We start from the raw sequence: 20,182 nt of genomic DNA, 5'->3' as shown, positions 1-20,182 counted from the left end.
TATTAGGTCAATTGACGAAACTGAAATTCAGATGTAGACGGAATAAATGCATTGCATCAACATTAAGTCTACTGGAATCAGTAGCTGTTCTCTGGTTATGTAAAAGAATGTTCTTCTTTGAAAATTCACGCTGAAGTATTTAGGGGCTACTATAGACTAAATATCTGTGTGCCCTAAAAATTCGTATATGGAAACATAATTCCCAATGTGTTGGTATTAGGAGGTGGGGCCCTTGGGAGGTGATTAGATCATGAGGGCGGAGCCCCAATGAATAGGATTAGTGCCCTGGTTAAAGAGACCCCAGAGACCTCCGTTGCCCCTTCTGCCCTGTGAGGACACAGCGAGAACCAGGAAGCAATCCTCACCAGACCCCAAATCTGCTGGCACCTCGATCTTGGACTCCAGTCTCCAGAACTGTGAGAAATACATTTCTGTTATTTATAAGCCCCCAGTCCGTGGCCTTTTTGTTAGAGCCGCCCCAGTGGACGATGACAGGGGTAAAGTGCCACGACGTATACAGCTCACTCTCAAGTACTTCAGAAAAGTATATTTTCTGTCTATAGAACACGGACGGGGAGAGACAGCAAACGAGCAGGCAAGGGGGGCAAACTGTTAATAGCTGAATCTGGGGAAAGGTATGCAGTTTGGGGTTTTTTTTTTACTATACTTATTCTTGCAATTATTCTGTAAAGCTGAATGATTTTCAAATAAAGAATACAAGAAATGAAACTAAGAAAATTAAAAACAGTGTGTTCAGCGGAGAGGTCAGAGAGCAAGAGGGGAGGCTGCAGGGGGCATTCCTGGCAGCAGGAACAGCCAAGGTGAAGGCGCGGAGGACACGCCATCCAGGAGCGCGGCCGGGCAGAGCGTCCCCGCGTCCCTCGCTTCTGGCGCTTCTCTGTCATTTCGACGGCGCGTGGGGTGAGGTCTGGGCCACCCCAGCAGCTAAGCGTCTTAGCCTAGCGGAGGGAGAGCTGGGGGAGGTGAGGGGTGGTGGGGGACGTGCAGCTCGGGGCAGCGGTGGAGCTGTGGTTCAGCCACTAATCTTTCTATTCCAAGTCTTCCCTCTAGAAAAAAGAGATCCTGGAGGGACCATGTCCAGAGAACATCATCCCGCGCTGAGCAGTTCAGGAGGGGCTAGTGGGTGCTGTGGGCATCACCTGCTCCCCAAACACACACACACACAAGCAGTTTCCCAGCTGCTGGGAACATCGGTGGCTGAAAAGAGATGTCACGGAGCCTCCGTCGCGGAGCCTGCCGCGTCCAGGCCCAGCACCTGTGACCAACAGGGGACGGGGTGAAGCTCCAGAGCTCCCCATGGGATCCACGGAGACTTTGTCATCTCTGCTTAGAGTCCTGCATCCTTCACCGCCTGGCCGGCGGTGACCACCAGGTCCGTCCCCACTCATTTTCCTATCTCAGCCTGTCTCGCAGTCTGTTTCCTGGGGACATAGCCTCTGGCACAAAGCATGAGTCGTGGTTTTTGTTTGTTTGTTTGTTCGTTTGTTTTTTTGCGGTACGCGGGCCTCTCACTGTCGTGGCCTCTCCCGTTGCGGAGCACAGGCTCCGGACGCGCAGGCGCAGCGGCCACGGCTCACGGGCCCAGCCGCTCCGGACGCGCAGGCGCAGCGGCCACGGCTCACGGGCCCAGCCGCTCGGCGGCACGTGGGATCTTCCCGGACCGGGGCACGAACCCGTGTCCCCCGCATCGGCAGGCGGACTCTCAACCGCTGCGCCACCAGGGAAGCCCATGAGTCGTATTTTGAAAGATTTAAGAAACAAGCAAAAGAAGTAACACCAGTTGAAAGTGTAACATAAATAGGAAGAACTAAGCCCGGATACTCGTCCTATCAGGAGATGTAAACGGGCCAAACTCAGCGTGATCCCGGAGTGGGTCACAGGGCAAACCCCGACCCTGAGCTGTGAACCAGCATCAAACCCGAGAGTGAGAAGGTCACACGGAGTCTCCTCCGCCCGCACACCTGCCCCGTTTACCTCCGCCCCAGAAACTCCAGCCTGTAGGGACAGAGGGCAAGTGAGCGGTTGCCAGGGCCCAGGTGGGAGAACAGCCCGAATACACAGCAGCCCCAGGGTTTGGGGCGGAGATGAAACTTGTGTATGCTGGTTGCAGCGGTGACTAGTTTACCTGCGTCAGTGCTGTGAAAACCCGGAAAAGGATAGATTCTCCTGTCTGTTCCGTCTCAGCAAAGCGGACCATAGATCGCATTGGTGACACGCAGTATATACATGCTTCTTTATTGACTCATTAAATCGTGAGATAATGATTTTTTTTTTTTTTTCTTTTGCTGTACGCGGGCCTCTCACCGTCGTGGCCTCTCCCATTGCGGAGCACAGGCTCCGGACGCGCAGGCTCAGCGGCCACGGCTCACGGGCCCAGCCGCTCCGCGGCACGTGGGATCCTCCCGGACCGGGGCACGAACCCGCGTCCCCTGCTTCGGCGGGCGGACTCTCAACCACTGCGCCACCAGGGAAGCCCGAGATAATGATTTTTAAGTGTAGGTAAAGTTACATTTTATTTCTTCTGGAGATGCAGCATGAAGTTTGTTTTTTCTCAGCTTGAAAAGGAACACTAAGATGCGAGGAGGTCTTTGACGAGAGAACGAGCATGTCGTTTTGGACATTGAGCTGGTTTAAAGTTTGTCTTGTTTTGTCTTGCAAGGTCCCTAAGGTTGACCATCCCCCACTGGTGGACATGCGCTGTTTGCCAGCGCTGCAGTCACCAAGGCTCTAAAGACGGAACCTCCAAGATTTCTAATCTGCACTGGTTTCCTCCTTCTGCTGAGGCAAATCACCGCAAATCCAGTAGCTAAAACAACACACCTTCATCCTCTAGGGGGCAGAAATCACGGTGTCAGCAGGGCCTCACTCTCTCCCGAGGCGCCAGGAGGAGAACTTGGGTCCTTTCAGGGTTGCATTCCTCCCTCTGCAAGCTGGAGCACAGCGGGTGGCTTTGGTGTCACACAATTTCCTCGGCCTCCCTCTTAGAAGGATGTGTGACGATATTGGACCCACCAGGGAATCTAAGATAACCTCCGTATCTCAAAATCCTGGACCTCGTCTGCAGAGCCCCTGTGCCATCCAAAGTGCCACGTCCACAGGTTTCAGGGGTTACGACCCGGACGTCTTTCGGGCTGGTATTCAGCTGCCCCCTGAGTCCACCCTGCGGGATGCAGGGCACCCCTGCTTCCAGGACGGACTCCCGAATCATCGGGGCTGCGAGTCTGCGTTGATCTGATCCTGGCGACCCCAGAGCAACGGGGACAGAGCCGAGGATTCTGTCATCACGGGACAAGCCTTCACTCAGCAGTGCCCACAGGTTCGAGGGAGCGAGGTCATCCGTCCATCCTTCCGTCCGTGGGTGTCACTGCATCATTAACCTTTCTCTTCTGAACCTCTGTCCAGGTCTGTACCTACAAATACTCAAAAAATGTCCTTTAAGTTACTGAGTGAAGCAATGTCCTCCAAGAGTCTGGGAATAACTGGGCCTCAGATCGCGGCTCGGGACCTGATGCTTGCTGGGCTCTGGGAGATGTGAGGGGCTGTCAGCACATCCCACCCTCAGGACCCAGCAATCAGTCCCCAAGTGGTCCATCTGGAGCCAGAGATAAACGAGACTTTCTCTAGGGTTGCAGAGACAGAAAAGATCTCTCTCCCACTGTGCTCAGCAGAATAAGAGCCCCAAAGGCAACCACGTCCTTCCTGGGCCCTGCGGATGTGTCGCCTCGCGGGGCAGAGGGGACTTTGCAGCTGGGATTAAGTTGAGGCCCCTGAGACGGGGGTGACCCTGGATTCCCCGGGGGGCCCAGCGGCATCCCAGGGTGCTTATAAGAGGGAGGCGGGAGGGTCAGGGGCAGACAGAGACGGGAGATGCTGCGCTGCTGGCCGTGAGGACGCAGGAGGGGCCGCGAGCCAGGGGTGAGGCACCTCTAGAAGCTGGAAAAGGCAGAACCGATGCTGCCCTGGAGCCTCCGGAAGGACCAGCCCTGCCCACGCCTGCATTTAGCCCCGTGAGACCCGAGCCGGACTCCTGACCCCCAGGACTGTCAGAGAACCAATCTGTGTGGTTTTCAGCCCCCGGTTCACGGTGAGTTGTCCCAGCCGCCGTGGGGAACTTGTGAGGACTGCGGGTCTTTCACAAACTCTGTGACCCTCAGCACAGGAGAGACACTGATAGCCCCCCACGTCGGGTCACTGCAAAGCTCATAATCACGCAACAGGCATCGGCTGGTTGATTATGGAGGTCACCGAGTCTGAGGTGCTGTGGACACCCAGGATGCGTCTGGATAAGCAAGTTGGGACAGAAGAGGTTCAGAGGGAAAGTTCTGACGTGGGAGAGCGTGGAGCCTGCCGTCCCAGGGGCTGGCGACGGCAGGGGAACGCGACTGGGGAAAAAGGGCTGCAGGATTGCAGGTCGGATGCAAACATAACACAAACATAACATTATTATTACTGTCTCCTCCGGCCCCCCGCCGCCCTCCCTGCTCCAGGCCAAAGCTCTCAGAGCCACACACGGGGTCAGGTTGCACTTGGGTGTTTACTGGGAACGGGCCGAGGGGCCAGGCCTGGTCTGCTCATGCTTTTTTGGTGACGCTCTTGGGGGTGGCAAGCTCGTCCAGGCGAGGGGACGCACGAGCCGCCAGGGAGGCTGGCGAGACGCGGTAGGGGTTGTAGCCCTCGCTCAGGTCCCTCCGCACTTTGGGTTTGGCCAGGGAGACGATGCGGGGACTGGCCACCGCCTTCTTGGTGGCCTCCAGCACCGCCCAGCACGGGTCTCGGTCAGGAACACACTTGTCCGACTGGGCCTTGGGCACTGGAGAGGGCGGGAGAGGGGGGTGGCGTCAGGAGCCGGAGCCTGGGGCGTGCGGCCCCCCACCCCACCTCCCCGGTCCCGCGGAGATCAGACTTCTGGATCGTAACTCCCAAGTTTAATGGCCTGTCTGTCAACAGATGATGGATAAAGAAACATGTCCCTCCGCACACGGGAGCATCACTGAGCCGTGAAAAGGGGTGAAGCCCTGACACTCGCTACCACGTGGACGGACCCTGAGGACACGACGCTCAGTGAGAGAAGCCAGACGCAGAAGGACACACAGTGCGTGATACCATTGATGGGAAACGTCCAGAACAGGCAGATCCACAGGGACAGTGGGTTCCTGGTTGTCAGGGGCTGGGGGAAGGGATCGGGGTGACTGCTGATGGGGACAGGGCTTCACTTTTGGGGGGATGGAGTGTTCTAAAATTCACTGTGTGGGACACAGAGAACAGACTTGTAGTTGCCAAGGGGGAGGTGGAGAGGGGGAGGGATGGATTGGGAGTTTGGGATTAGCAGAGGCGAACTATTATATGTAGGATGGATAAACAGCAAGGTCCTACTGTAGAGCACAGGGAACTATATTCAACATCCTGTGATAAACCATCATGGAAAAGAAAATGAAAAAGAATATATATATACGTGTATAACTGAGTCATTTGGTGTACAGCAGAAATTAACAACATTGTAAATCAGCTATACTTCAATAAAAAATTAAAACAATAAAATAATATACAATCTTTTAAATGATATAAATAATATAAAATAAAATTGATTGTGGTGGTGGGTGCACAGCTCTGTGGACGTACTGGAAAGTATTGAATTGTGCACTGTGAAAGGGTGAACTGTAAAGAAAAAATATTTCAAATGGCCATGGGTCCCAGATGGGGGACTCAGAGAGAGCAGAAAAAGGTGTCCTGGCAACTGGGGGTGAGGAGGGGGCTCAGGCAGCCCCTGCTGCCCCTGTACCTGCAGCCCCAGCTGGGCCCTCTCCACAGGGTCCCACCAAACGCATGGGAACCATACCCGAAATGGACTGGACTTTTATCGTTTTTAATTTTAATAAAATCGGTTAACTGATTTAAATCAATGGATGGATTGACTTTCATTCCATTTTAGTCACGGACAGACAGCTCTCAGAACAGCCCTGTGGCTAAGCCAGCCCCCCCACGTTCACCCGCCGGGACCCCCGGCCCTTCTCCTGCTCAGCCCCCTTCGCCACCTCTCCGCCACCCCTTCCTCCACAGCGGGAGCCACAGGGCATGGCCTGCGTGGGGACCAGGAGAGAGGTGACCGCTGGTGGCCACCGGTGACCACTGCCTTAACTTTGGGCCCCTCGGTTTTGAGGGCTGCCTTTCCAAACCCCTCTTTGCTCCAACAGCCTGCAATCGCAAAAGGGCCCTTCCCCTAGTCGGCAGACAACCCACAGTTCGGGGGAGAGGCCCTCGGTGAAAAGAAGGGGGGCCCTTCCACCAGCCTCAGGTTGGACCACAACTCCTGTCAGGTGACATGTGCTGGGGCCCCCAAAAGGGAGGGGCTGGGGGACCTCGGGAGGACCTGCCCAGAGCCCACCTTTCTGGGAGTCCTCAGGGAGACTCAGGGGCATTCCCTTTGTTGTAACATCTGGGCTCCGAAAAATCTGCTGGTCACAGCCTGAGAGTGTGGCTGGTCCACGGCCACACGGCACCCACAAATGCAAAACGGCACGGACCAGTGCCCACCCCACGTGGCCCCTGCACTGCATGCGTCCTCACTTCACTTTTTAAATGCTGGTCACAGCCATCAGTGGGTGGAAGTCTGCGATTGGAAAACCACAGCCCTACACCAGTTTTATCCATACACACGCCGATGTGCACTGATATGTGCTCCTGAAGCCTGGATGAATATACACGCGTGTGTATGTACAAATGTACATGTGCTTATATTCCAGACGTGTGTGTTCATGCACATGTGTGTGAGACAGGATGGTTTGAGAGAGAAGTGCGTGTGTCACCGTCACTGAACTGCCCTGGAGCCCGAGGGGAGGGCGGCCTCACTGAGGCTGCCGGCTCTGGAGGGGCCCCAGCAGCCAAAGCCGCGACAGTCCTGGGGACGGCGGGCCGGACCAGAGGGCAGACAGCAGAAGCAAGAAGAACTACAATCCTGCAGCCTGTGGAACAAAAACCACATTCACAGAAAGATAGACAAGATGAAAAGGCAGAGGGCTATGTGCCAGATGAAGAAACAAGACAAAACCCCAGAAAAACAACTAAATGGAGTGGAGATAGGCAACCTTCCAGAAAAAGAATTCAGAATACTGATAGTGAAGATGATCCAGGACCTCGGAAAAAGAATGGAGGCAAAGATCGAGAAGATGCAAGAAATGTTTAACAAAGATCTAGAAGAAGTAAAGAACAAACAAACAGAGATGAACAATACAATAACTGAAATGAAAAATACACTAGAAGGAATCAATAGCAGAATAACTGAGGCAGAAGAACAGATCAGTGACCAGGAAGACAGAATGGTGGAATTCACTGCTGCGGAACAGAATAAAGAAAAAAGAATGAAAAGAAATGAAGACAGCCTAAGAGACCTCTGGGACAACATTAAATGCAACAACATTCGCATTATAGGGGTCCCAGAAGGAGAAGAGAGAGAGAGAACGGACCCGAGAAAGTATTTGAAGAGATTACAGTCGAAAACTTCCCTAACATGGGAAAGGAAATAGCCACCCAAGTCCAGGAAGCTCAGCAAGCCCCATACAGGATAAACCCAAGGAGAAACACTCTGAGACACATAGTAATCAAATTGGCAAAAATTAAAGACAAAGAAAAATTATTGAAAGCAGCAAGGTAAAAACGGCAAACAACATACAAGGGAACTCCCATAAGGTTAACAGCTGACTTCTCAGCAGAAACTCTACAAGCCAGAAGGGAGTGGCATGATATACTTAAAGTGATGAAAGGGAAGAACCTACAACCAAGGTTACTCTACCCGACAAGGATCTCATTCAGATTCAATGGAGAAATCAAAAGCTTTACAGACAAGCAAAAGCTAAGAGAACTCAGCACCACCAAACCAGCTCTACAACAAATGCTGTAGGAAATCCTCTAAGTGGGAAACACAAGAGAAGAAAAGGACCTACAAAAACAAACCCAGAACAATTAAGAAAATGGTAATAGGAACATACATATCGATAATTACCTTAATCATGAATGGATTAAATGCTCCAACCAAAAGACACAGGCTCGCTGAATGGATACAAAAACAAGACCCACATATATGCTGTCTACAAGAGACCCACTTCAGACCTAGGGACACATACAGACTGGAAGGAGATTGAAAAAGATAGTCCATGCAAATGGAAATCAAAGGAAAGCTGGAATAGCAATACTCATATCAGATAAAATAGACTTTAAAATAAAGAATGTTACAAGACACAAGGAAGGACACTACATAATGATCAAGGGATCAATCCAAGAAGAAGACATAACAATTATAAATGTATACGCACCCAACATAGGAGCACCTCAGCACATAAGGCAACTGCTAACAGCTATAAAAGAGGAGATCGACAGTAACACAATAATAGTGGGGGAGTTTAACACCCTACTTACACCAATGGACAGATCATCCAAAGTGAAAATAAATAAGGAAACGGAAGCTTTAAAGGACACAATAGACCAGATCGATTTAATTGATATTTATAGGACATTCCATCCAAAAACAGCAGATTACACTTTCTTCTCAAGTGCGCACAAAACATTCTCCAGGATAGATCACATCTTGTGTCACAAATCAAGCCTCAGTAAATTTAAGAAAATTGAAATTATCACAAGCATCTTTTCTGACCACAACGCTATGAGATTAGAAATGAATTACAGGGGAAAAAACATAAAAAACACAAATGCATGGAGGCTAAACAATACGTTACTACATAACCAAGAAATCACTGAAGAAATCAAAGAGGAAATCAAAAAATACCTAGAGACAAATGGCAATGAAAACACGATGATCCAAAACCTATGGAATGCAGCAAAAGCAGTTTTAAGAGGGAAGATTATAGCTATACAAGCCTACCTCAAGAAACAAGAAAAATCTCAAGTAAACAATCTAAACTTACACGTAAAGGAACTAGAAAAAGAAGAACAAACAAAACCCAAAGTTAGCAGAAGGAAACAAATCATAAAGATCAGAGCAGAGGGGCTTCCCTGGTGGCGCAGTGGTTGAGAATCCGCCTGCCGATGCAGGGGACGCGGGTTCGTGCCCCGGTCTGGGAAGATCCCACGTGCCGCGGAGCGGCTGGGCCCGTGAGCCATGGCCGCTGGGCCTGCGCGTCCGGAGCCTGTGCTCCGCAAGGGAGAGGCCACAACAGTGAGGCCCGCATACCACAAAAAAAAAAAAAAAAAAAAAGATCAGAGCAGAAATAAATGAAATAGAAACAAAGAAAACAACAGCAAAGATCAATAAAACTAAAAGCTGGTTCTTTGAGAAGACAAACAAAAATGATAAACCTTTAGCCAGAATCAAGAAAAAGAGGGAGAGGACTCAAATCAATAAAATTAGAAATGAGAAAGGAGAAGTTGCAACAGACACCACAGAAATACAAAGCATCCTAAGAGACTACTACAAGCAACTCTATGCCAATAAAATGGACAACCTGGAAGAAATGGACAAATTCTTAGAAAGATATAACCTTCCAAGAGTGAACCAGGAAGAAATGGAAAATATGAACAGACCAATCACAAGCACTGAAATTGAAACTGTGATTAAAAATCTTTCAACAAACAAAAGTCCAGGACCAGATGGCTTCACAGGTGAATTCTATCAAACATTTAGAGAAGAGCCAACACCCACCCTTCTCAAACTCTTCCAAAAAATTGCAGAGGAAGGAACACTCCTAAACTCATTCTATGAGGCCACCATCACCCTGATACCAAAACCAGACAAAGACACTACAAAAAAAGAAAATTACAGACCAATATTACTGATGAATATAGATGCAAAAATCCTCAAGAAAATACTAGCAAACAGAATCCGACAACACATGAAAAGGATCATACACCATGATCAAGTGGGATTTATCCCAGGGATGCAAGGATTCTTCAATATACACAAATCAATCAACGTGATACACCATATTAACAAACTGAAGAATAAAAATCATATGATCATCTCAATAGATGCAGAGAAAGCTTTTGACAAAATTCAACACCCATTTATGATAAAAACTCTCCAGAAAGTGGGCATAGAGGGAACTTACCTCAACATAATAAAGGCCATATAAGACAAACCCACAGCAAACATCATCCTCAATGGTGAAAAACTGAAAGCATTTCCTCTAAGATCAGGAACAAGACAAGGATGTCTACTCTCACCACTGTTATCCAACATAGTTTTGGAAGTCCTAGCCACGGCAATCAGCGAAAAAAAAGAAATAAAAGGAATATAAATTGGAAAAGAAGATGTAAAACTGTCACTGTTTGCAAATGACATGATACTATACATAGAGAATCCTAAAGATGCCACCAGAAAACTACTAGAGCTAATCAATGAATCTGGTAACATTGCAGGATATAAAATTAATGCACAGAAATCTCTTGCATTCCTATACACTAATGATGAAAAATCTGAAAGAGAAATTAAGGAAACACTCCCATTTACCATTGCAACAAAAAGAATAAAATACCTAGGAATAAACCTACCTAGGGAGACAAAAGACCTGTATGCAGAAAACTATAAGACACTGATGAAAGAAATTAAAGAAGATACCAACAGGGGGCTTCCCCAAGTGGCGCAGTGGTTGAGAATCTGCCTGACAATGCAGGGGACACGGGTTCAAGCCCTGGTCTGGAAAGATCACACATGCCACAGAGCAACTAGGCCCATGAGCCACAACTACGGAGCCTGCATGTCTGGGGCCTGTGCTCCGCAACAAGAGAGGCCGCAACAGTGAGAGGCCCGCGCACCGCGATGAACAGTGGCCCCCACTCGCCACAACTAGAGAAAGCCCTTGCACAGAAACAAAGACCCAACACAGCCAAAAATAAATAAATTAATTAATTATTTTTTTTAAAAAAAGGCAGATGCTTGCTTTAAAAAAAAAAAAAGATGATCCCAACAGATGGAGAGATATACCATGTTCTTGGATTGGAAGAATCAATATTGTGAAAATGACTACACTACCCAAAGCAATCTACAGATTCAATGCAATCGCTATCAAATTACCAATGGCATTCTTTATGGAACTAGAATAAAAAATCTTAAAATTTGTACGGAAACACAAAAGACCCTGAATAGCCAAAGCAGTCTTGAGAGGAAAAAACGGAGCTGGAGGAATCAGACTCCCTGACTTCAGACTATACTACAAAGCTACAGTAATCAAGACAATATGGTACTGGCACAATAGCAGAAACATAGATCAATGGAACAAGATAGAAAGCCCAGAGATAAACCCATGCACCTATGGTCAACTAATCTATGACAAAGGAGGCAAGGATATACAATGGAGAAAAGACAGTCTCTTCAATAAGTGGTGCTGGGAAAACTGGACAGCTACATGTAAAAGAATGAAATTAGAACACTCCCTAACACCATACACAAAAATAAACTCAAAATGGATTAGAAACCTAAATGTAAGATCAGACACTATAAAACTCTTAGAGGAAAACATAGGAAGAACACTCTTTGACATAAATCACAGCAAGATCTTTTTTGATCCACCTCCTAGAGTAATGGAAATAAAAACAAAAATAAACAAATGGGACCTAATGAAACTTCAAAGATTTTGCACAGCAAAGGAAACCATAAACAAGATGAAAAGACAACCTTCAGGGCTTCCCTGGTGGCGCAGTGGTTGAGAGTCCGCCTGCCGATGCAGGGGACGCGGGTTCGTGCCCCGGTCCGGGAAGATCCCACATGCCGCGGAGCAGCTGGGCCCATGAGCCATGGCCGCTGAGCCTGCGCGTCCGGAGCCTGTGCTCCGCAACGGGAGAGGCCACAACAGTGAGAGGCCCGCATACCGCAAAAAAAAAAAAAAAAAAAAAAAAAGACAACCCTCAGAATGGGAGAAAATATTTGCAAACGCATCAACAGACAAAGGATTTAATCTCCAAAATATATAAACAGCTCAGGCAGCTCAATATTAAAGAAACAAAGAACCCAATCCAAAATGGGCAGAAGACCTAAATAGACATTTCTCCAAAGAAGACATACAGATGGCCAAGAAGCACATGAAAAGCTGCTCAACATCACTAATTACTAGAGAAATGCAAATCAAAACTACAATGAGGTATCACCTCACACCAGTTAGAATGGGCATCATCAGAAAATCTACAAACAACAAATAATGAAGAGGGTGTGGAGAAAAGGGAACCCTCTTGCGCTATTTGTGGGAATGTAAATTGATACAGTCACTATGGAGAACAGTATGGAGGTTCAAAATAGAATTACCATATGACCCAGTAATCCCACTACTGGGCAGATAGCCAGAGAAAACCATAATTCAAAAAGACGCATGCACCCCAATGTTCACTGCAGCAGTATTTACAATAGCCAGGTCATGGAAGCAACCTAAATGCCCATCAACAGACGAATGGATAAAGAAGTTGTGGTACACATATACAATGGAATATTACTCAGCCATAAAAAGGAATGAAATTGAGTCATTTGTTGAGATGTGGATGGATCTAGAGACTGTCATACTGAGTGAAGTAGGTCAGAAAGAGAAAAACAAATATCGTATATTAACGCATGTATGTGGAACCTAGAAAAATGGTACAGATGAACCACTTTGCAGGGCAGAAGTTGAGACACAGATGTAGAGAACAAACATACAGACACCAAGGGGGGAAAGCCGTGGAGGGGTGGGGAGGGTGGTGTGCTGAATTGGGCGATTGGGATTGACATGTATACACTGATGTGTATAAAATGAATGACTAATAAGAACCTGCTGTATAAAAAAATAAATTAAATAAAGGACAGGAAGAGAGTCAGGCCAACACCATGTAAAGAGCCCTTGTGCCCCAGCTTAGCTCTTTTGACCCTAGCCCTGCACCCCAAGTTTCCCTTCTGCACCCACTAGCTGTGCTGGGAGACCCACAAACCGCCCCCCCCCACCCAGAGGGAGCGATTCCCTCCACCAGCCCCCAGGGAGCCCATGCAGGCCACAGATGAACTTCCCACAGGGATTTGGACAGCTGGTCTGCAGTGCAGGTGGAGCTAGGGAAGCACAAATCTGGCAGAAGCAGGTCCAAGTTGACTGGCTGCCCCCACCCACGTCCAGTGGGGAAGGACGCTTCATAAGATGCCGAGTCCCCGGGGACCTGCTTACTAGCCAGGTGAAGGAGGCGGTTATAGTCTGACACGTGTGGCTTGGGTTTTGGCATGGGGTCCCACTCTTCCAGCAGGGCAGCTGGAGCCCTGGGCTTTGCCAGCTGGATGATCCTCGGACTGGGGATGGCCATCCGGGCTGCCCTGGACACTTGGGACACCTAGAAACAGAATTAGAGGGGAAAGAGTAAAGCAGCCCATGATTCCTCATGGCCCCTGGATCAGAAAGACCTTGAAGGCAATACTGAAAGACAAAAGACTGATTGGGAAGAAGTTAGTTTGCAGTGTGTTCAGCAAAGGATTAGTAGTAGCCATCATAAATAAAGAGTTTCTCTAAATCAATAACATGAGACATCAATAGGAAACTGAGCTAATCGTGCAGGAAAGTAAACCCAAAGGATCAATAATCCTCTCTGTGCACCAGGGAAATGTAAATTAAAACAGCAAACTATCACTCCATGCCAACAAATTTGGCAAAAGTGAAAAAGTCTGGCATTATCAAGCCCTGGCAGGAAGGTGGGAGGAGAGAGATCCCGATACGTGGCTGGTAGGAGGGTGAACTGTACAAGCACTTGGTGTGTGTGTAACATTTAATGTTTTACAAAAGCTCTCTGCTGGGTGCACTTTGGGTAGGAGACTGCCCAGAGGCAGAGGATTGGCTGTAATGTTCTCTAGGGAGACTGAAAGATGAGTCCCTTTCCTGCTGAAAGTGTCCTGCCGAGTAATCACAGACACTACTCTTGTCAAAGACACCCTGGAGCTTACAATTTCACGGCCCTCTCAACCACCCCTTCCGTCCCCTCTCCTTTCTCCCCCTCCTTCTCTGCCCACCCGGACGGCCCCCACAGCTCAGGTCTCCAGAGGAGGCAGATGAGTCAGCCTGCGGTCCTGCCCTCAAGGGGCCTCCCCTCTGCAGGGGTGACAGGCAGGGAAACAGTCACTTATCCATGCATTCAAAGAATATTGACGACCTCTTCATGCCCCGCACGGGGCTAGGCCGTTTCTGCAGTAAGGCCACAGCAGACACGGACACATGTCCTCAGAGAGCTCACGTTTAAGGGAAGGATGACAGCCCATCCAGAGCGCACGTGAAAGAGGCGGGGAGGAAGCAAGATGGGGTGTCGGATGGGGGCCCCGCCAGGCTGGTCAGGAACATGCCCAGCTGCACGTGCCAAGGCCCAGGGGCTTGTTGAAGGACCGGCATGTAGTCCAACAGGGGGCACATGGGGTAGTAGGGACGGAGAAGGCCCCATCCTGCTGGCTTCCCCGGGGCACTGGGGAGCCACAGAGGGTGTTGGAGCACAGAAGGACTCGAAGCCTAACCAAACTGACTGCTGAAGGCTTTTTCTTGAGACAACTGGGGAAACGGAACACGGACTGGGTATTTAAATTCTTTCAGTGGCATCTTTGCTGTTAGGGGTTTTAAACTACCCTCGCCTGTTAGAAGTCCATATGAAGAGTTTCTGGGAGAGGCAGTGCGTTGTCTGCATTTCGTTGTAAAAGTGTTCAAGTTGGCGTTCTGTCAAACAACCACATGAAGAGACACGGATCCAACGCACATTAAACCCCAAGGCCGTCCCACCTCACACCTGTCAGGGCGGCCGGCCGTAAAGGAATAAACGGACAAACCAGCAAACGGACACACGGTGCCCGACGGGGCGGCCACTGTGGGAGCAGGTGGTGAGTCTCTGATAAAAGTCGGACAGGACCCCGCTTCTGGGTGTTGACCCTGGAGATACAGCAACGTATCCCACAGAGACCCAGACGCTCACGGCAGCCGTGTCTGCAGGAACCAAAACCCAGAAACAAGCACGCGTCCTTCGGTGGGTGCGAGATGCCCCCAGGGTGGCCCCTCCCAGGGGAGCACGAGTCCGTGCCGCTGGCCAGGCCGGGGGCCGCGCAGGTGCCGGCGGGTAGCTGCTGGGGGCTGCCGGGGCGGGGGGAGCCTCAGCGGGAGGAAAGCAAAGGACCAGGCTAAGAATGGACTGAACTCCGCCATCACCTCTGAACCGCGGTTGCCCCGCCCCCGTGGCAGCAGCCGGCCCGGCTCCCGGCTCCCGTCTGAGCAGACAGGTAGGGGAGGGTGGTCCCCGCGCTGCCTTCAAAGCCCGGGGGAGGAAAGTAAAGCCTGTTCCTGAGCAAACCCCGGGGACGCCCGATGGTTCAGGGAAGCAGTCACACGTCTGTCTGTGGCCTCTTGTCCTTCCGGACCCGCTGAGGAGCTCCAGGGGGAGAAGGGAACCCACCTCAGACATGTGTACGCTCCAGATGTTATCCCGGACCTTCGGGGTGGCCAGTTCCCGCAGGCGGCTGGACGCTCGGTACTCCAAGGCGGACCGGGAAATGGGCCAGATGGGCGTGGTCCTAAGGGGGAGCCGGGCCTGAGACCCTAACCCGCCACCCGGGGCCATGTCTGCGTGCTGTGTGTTCACGTCTCCTCTCTGACCCTGGGGCTCGGGGAGAGCCTGGTGCAGTGCAGGGTTTCCAAAATACCTCCAAGAGGGCTTCCTAAAAGAATCCCTAACAGAGCCCCCTATTCTCAAGGATGGAGCAACCCCCTCCCAGCCGCCTCCCCTCCTCCCACCATCAGGCTGGGGTCAGGAGGTGGATCAAAGGGGTGAGAGTCAGCCCTGCCACCACCCCAGCTCCCAAAATCGGGTCTCAGCTCCGACTCTGCCCCAGAAACAGCCGTATTTCATTGATCCGAGGACGACTCTGATTTTCACATCTCTGAGGCTGGAATGCGGTGGATAAACACCGTCAGCCCGTCCACGACACAGAGGTCACCCCAGATTACAGGTCACACAGAGGTCACCCCCCAGATTACAGGTCACACAGAGGTCATTCCAGATCACAGAGGTCACCCCAGATTACAGGTCACACAGGGGTCACCCCCCAGATTACAGATCACACAGAGGTCACCCCCCAGATTACAGATCACACAGAGGTCACCCCCCAGATTACAGATCACACAGAGGTCATTCCAGATTACAGATCACAGAGGTCACCCCAGATCACAGGTTACACAGAGGTCATTCCAGATTAAAGATCACACAGAGGTCACTCCAGATTAAAGATCACACAGAGGTCACCCCGCAGATTACAGATCACACAGAGTTCATTCCAGATTACAGATCACACAGAGGTCACTCCAGATTAAAGATCACACAGAGGTCACCCCGCAGATTACAGATCACACAGAGGTCACCCCCCAGATTACAGATCACACAGAGGTCACCTCAGATTACAGATCACATAGAGGTCATTCCAGATTACAGATCACACAGAGGTCATTCCAGATTACAGATCACACAGAGGTCACCCCCCAGATTACAGATCACACAGAGGTCACCCCCCAGATTACAGATCACACAGAGGTCACTCCAGATTACAGATCACACAGAGGTCACCCCCCAAATTACAGATCACAGAGAGGTCACCCCCCAGATTACAGATCACAGAGGTCACCCCCCAGATTACAGATCACAGAGGTCACCCCAGATTACAGGGCACACAGAGGTGCCTCCAGATTACACTCCAACCAGCATTAAGGTGAGAAGTTGTGGTCACAATGACGGCCACAGAAACGGTGGCTGGAGCCTGTCAACGTGGGTGAGTGGGGCTCTCTCGGGCATGTTTTCCTTTCCACACGTGCGTGAGATAGGAAACCAGTCTGTGTCTAACAACACCAGACCCCACGTCAGTAAGCGTGGAAGCCGCAAGAACTGAGACAGAATCGTGCCAGGAGGCAGGCGCCTAAAACCATCATTCTCACAACCGCCAGCTGCCCAGAGCAACACCAGCACCTCCCCCGAAAGCCCCGACGAAAAGGGGTCCCTGCCCGGCCGCCCCCTACCTGTTGTTGTTGTAATACTCCGAGCAGAAGTTCTTAGGTCGGGCCAGCTCCTCCAACCGGCGGGACACCTCTGCACAAAAGGGGAAAGAGCTCCCTGGAAACGCGCCCCTCCCCGAGGGCTTCCTTCCTCCTGAATCCAGCTTCACACAAGGGACAGCTCACCCAGACACCCTCACCTGGGGACCGCGGGGCACACAGGGGTGGGGGGGACGGGGGCTCAGTCTCCTCTGCAGGACGGGCCTCCGTGCTCACTGCAGGGGATTCTAAACCCAAGAGAGAACTGGCCCTGAGCGGCTCTCCAGAAATGAGTTTTCCTGAAATGCTTTATTCAAAGGGATCAGCAGCTCTGGGAAGGAAAGGGGTCTTTTGTGAAGTTAGTACCGACCCCACTTTGACTGAGAGGCAAACTGTGATTTCCCCTGGAGAGCTTGCCCCCCACCCCTCCCCCGCCAGGACCAGCCTCCAGCTTGGGGACAGACTCCAGAGAGGAGACCCCTGGGAGACGGGGGGTGGGGGGGGGGCGCTCCTGGGAGATGGGGGAGGGGCCGTCCCGCAGGGACCCCCAGGGAGGGTTGGGGCTGGGAGGTCTCCCCACACAGAGCCAGGTGCAGGTCACGGTGAGATGGGGGTGACCCGGCCGCAGGAGCCTGGCCAGCCCCCCTCCCCCTGATGCTCAGCCCCCCTGCGGAGGAGGGGTTAGGGCTAGGGCTGGGCGGGTCAACCTACCCGGCACCGTGATAGTGAGGGTGGTATCCTCAAGAAAGCCGTCTGTCCAGTACACGGATGGCCTGGAACACAGCCAGCGGGGCCCAGCGTGAGGGAAGCCGGGGTCCCGGCGGTCTGCGCCCCATTCAGCTGCGGAACTCAGGGCACCCCATAAACACAGACAGCGGGGAGAGGGTCAGTGGGGGGGGGAAGGAAAGGAGAGAGTAAGTAGATGGGCAGCAGAGGCAGGTCAGACACGGGACACGCGAGAAGAGTCTTAGCGGCACGGGGAGCAGCGTATTCCGAGCAAGGCTGGTGTTCAGAGAAGGAGGGAGCTGGAAAAAAGAGGCGCGTCTGAGGAGCGGCCCGGTGTCCAGGAGCAGAGCCATCTCAGGCCGGATGCGGCTGGGGTCCAGAGCTTCAGGTAGAGCTGGGAATCCTGGGGCGGGGCCTGCAGTGCAGAGTCCTCCCCCCAACCCTGTCCCAGGAGAGGAAGGGTGGTTACGCTGAAGGCCTCCCTTCCCCACGATGTGGGCAGCGGCGGGGGGGGGGACGACTCACCAGTAGACACAGAACTGCAGGTTCCTCGTGCGGGGGGAGATCCAGGCGTAGCCCCTGCAGCAGCGCCCCATCCTGCGAGAGACAGGGCCCCACACGCCTCTGCGCTGGGCTCCGCTGGGCTCCGCTGGTTCGGCCGGTACCCAGAGGCTGCCTGCCGAGGGCACCGTGTCCCCTCCCAGAGCCCCCACCCCCACCCCATCCAGGCCGCCCAACACCTCACCTGTCTTTCAAGACTTGCCAGTTGATCTTGGGTTTCGCCAACTCCAACAGCCGCCTCTTCTTCCTCCTCTCCCAGCCCACGGAGGCGCCAGGGGTCCTCTGGGAGATGCACAGCCGGCTGAGGGAGGGTGGGCGCTGAGGCCAGAGCCCTTGCTCCCCCGGCGGGGTAGAAGCACCCTTGGGCTCTCGCCCCGCCCCCTGGAGGAGAGCCCTGGCACCACAGAGACCTGACCTGAAATCCTAGCTTTGCCCCCAGCCAGTGCCCTCGGTTCCCTCCTTTGTGAAATGCAACACAGACCCGCTCCCGCCTGCAGGGCCCCAGAGGGGAGGCTGAGCCCCGGACAGTGCCCCCAGGAAGCCCCCAGAGCGCCAAGGCAGCCAGTCTCCTCTCCCGGCTCAGACCCCTCCCCGAGCCCCGCCCATGCGCAGCGCCGCCCTCCACACGGCGCACGTCCCCTGCCCCGCCGGCCACATCACACGGGACACGGCACCCCGTGCGCTCGCCACACGAGCTCCGCCGCTGTGCCGGGAGGGCAGAGGCCCCTCTGCAGTGCCTGAGGGGACGCGTGCTTACCCAGGACCAGGAGGCGAGGGGTTCCAGCCGAGGAACCCATGCACACGCTAGGGCACGGGGTCCCTCCCTAGAGGCAGCAACCGTGTCTTTCCGGGCGTCCTCCCGGCCACCGAAAGCGTTTCTGGCAATTTATATAGTACTTGCAATGGCTTCAGCTTTGGGGGTTGGGAGATTTTCCCCCTTTCTTTTTCTTTCTGTCGGATGGAGGGCTCACGACCTCTCGACTCTGCCACCTCCACAGTTGGCGTTCGCATCGGGTTTTCCACGACGACTCACCTGCCGCCTGGACGGGGCTGTTTGCCGCCTTCCTCCTCAGAGCAGCGAGGGGCTGACAACTTCACCCCTAGAGTGGGCACCCAGGCCAGGGCAGCCACGCCCAGGGCCACCCGCGCCCTCCCCAGGCTGGGCGCCCACTCCTCCTGCCCACCTCATCTCAGGCACGCCCTCCGCGTCTTTCTCCAGAACCCTCTCCAGCTCCGCAAGGGCCTCCTCCGGGTTCTGGGTGTCCACGAATTCTTCCCCAGTCACCTCCTCAGGGGGCGTTTCCTCCTCTTGGCCTTCCAATCCCTGGGGCCCATCGTCCAGACCCTGGTACTTGGGGTCCCTGGACCCTCGGTTCTCATACGTGGGGCCCTGGAGGCCCAGGGTGCCGTCATCCTGCCCCCTTTCTGGCTGGTCCTCGGCCTCCGACATGCTGTAGAGCAAGCTTTGCTGGTGGTCGCCCACGTGCTGGGCCCTTCCCAGCGCTGAAGCTTTGCTCCTGTTGTCTGTGGTCACCGGGCAACAGGAGCACGGCCCGCCCACATTCTCAGCCTACATTCCACGCCCAGCGCATCTGAGGCGGTGGGCATCCCTCGTGGGGCCGCCTACCCCTGCAACCTCAGCCCGCCCGCTCCCCTCCTGCAGCTCTGCTTTCCTGCTCCTTAAACATGCACCTACCTCAGGGCCTTTGCACTTGTCAGTGCCTCTGCCCGCACACGTCCTTGGGGGCTCCTCCTCGGGAAGGCAGCCCCATTCCTGGGTCTCCCTGCATCTCGGCACTGGTTTGACTTCTCCATGGTGTTTGGCACAGCCTTGTAGCAAGTCGCCTTCCCAGGCCAGGGGCGGCGAGTGCCCCATTCAC

The 20,182-nt window shown here is 52.7% G+C and overlaps 1 protein-coding gene across 1 annotated transcript; it reads right to left on the bottom strand.

Annotated features, from left to right (window-relative positions):
- Window positions 1-4,555: 4,555 nt before the first annotated feature.
- On the bottom strand, window positions 4,556-19,910 carry SPMAP2 (sperm microtubule associated protein 2). Its single transcript, XM_067033332.1, has 10 exons — window positions 19,877-19,910; window positions 19,487-19,826; window positions 18,487-18,603; window positions 18,267-18,338; window positions 17,727-17,788; window positions 17,001-17,070; window positions 15,391-15,508; window positions 13,146-13,305; window positions 4,685-4,831; window positions 4,556-4,650 (listed from the first exon to the last, which is right to left on the bottom strand). The coding sequence occupies exons 1-10, from the start codon at window positions 19,908-19,910 to the stop codon at window positions 4,556-4,558; spliced, it is 1,215 nt and encodes a 404-aa protein (XP_066889433.1).
- Between the last annotated feature and the right edge of the window lie 272 nt (window positions 19,911-20,182).

The sequence above is a fragment of the Kogia breviceps genome, chromosome 4 (assembly GCF_026419965.1).
Source record: "Kogia breviceps isolate mKogBre1 chromosome 4, mKogBre1 haplotype 1, whole genome shotgun sequence".
Classification (NCBI taxonomy): Eukaryota; Metazoa; Chordata; class Mammalia; order Artiodactyla; family Physeteridae; genus Kogia; species Kogia breviceps.
This window is presented reverse-complemented; position numbering and strand designations above follow the sequence as displayed.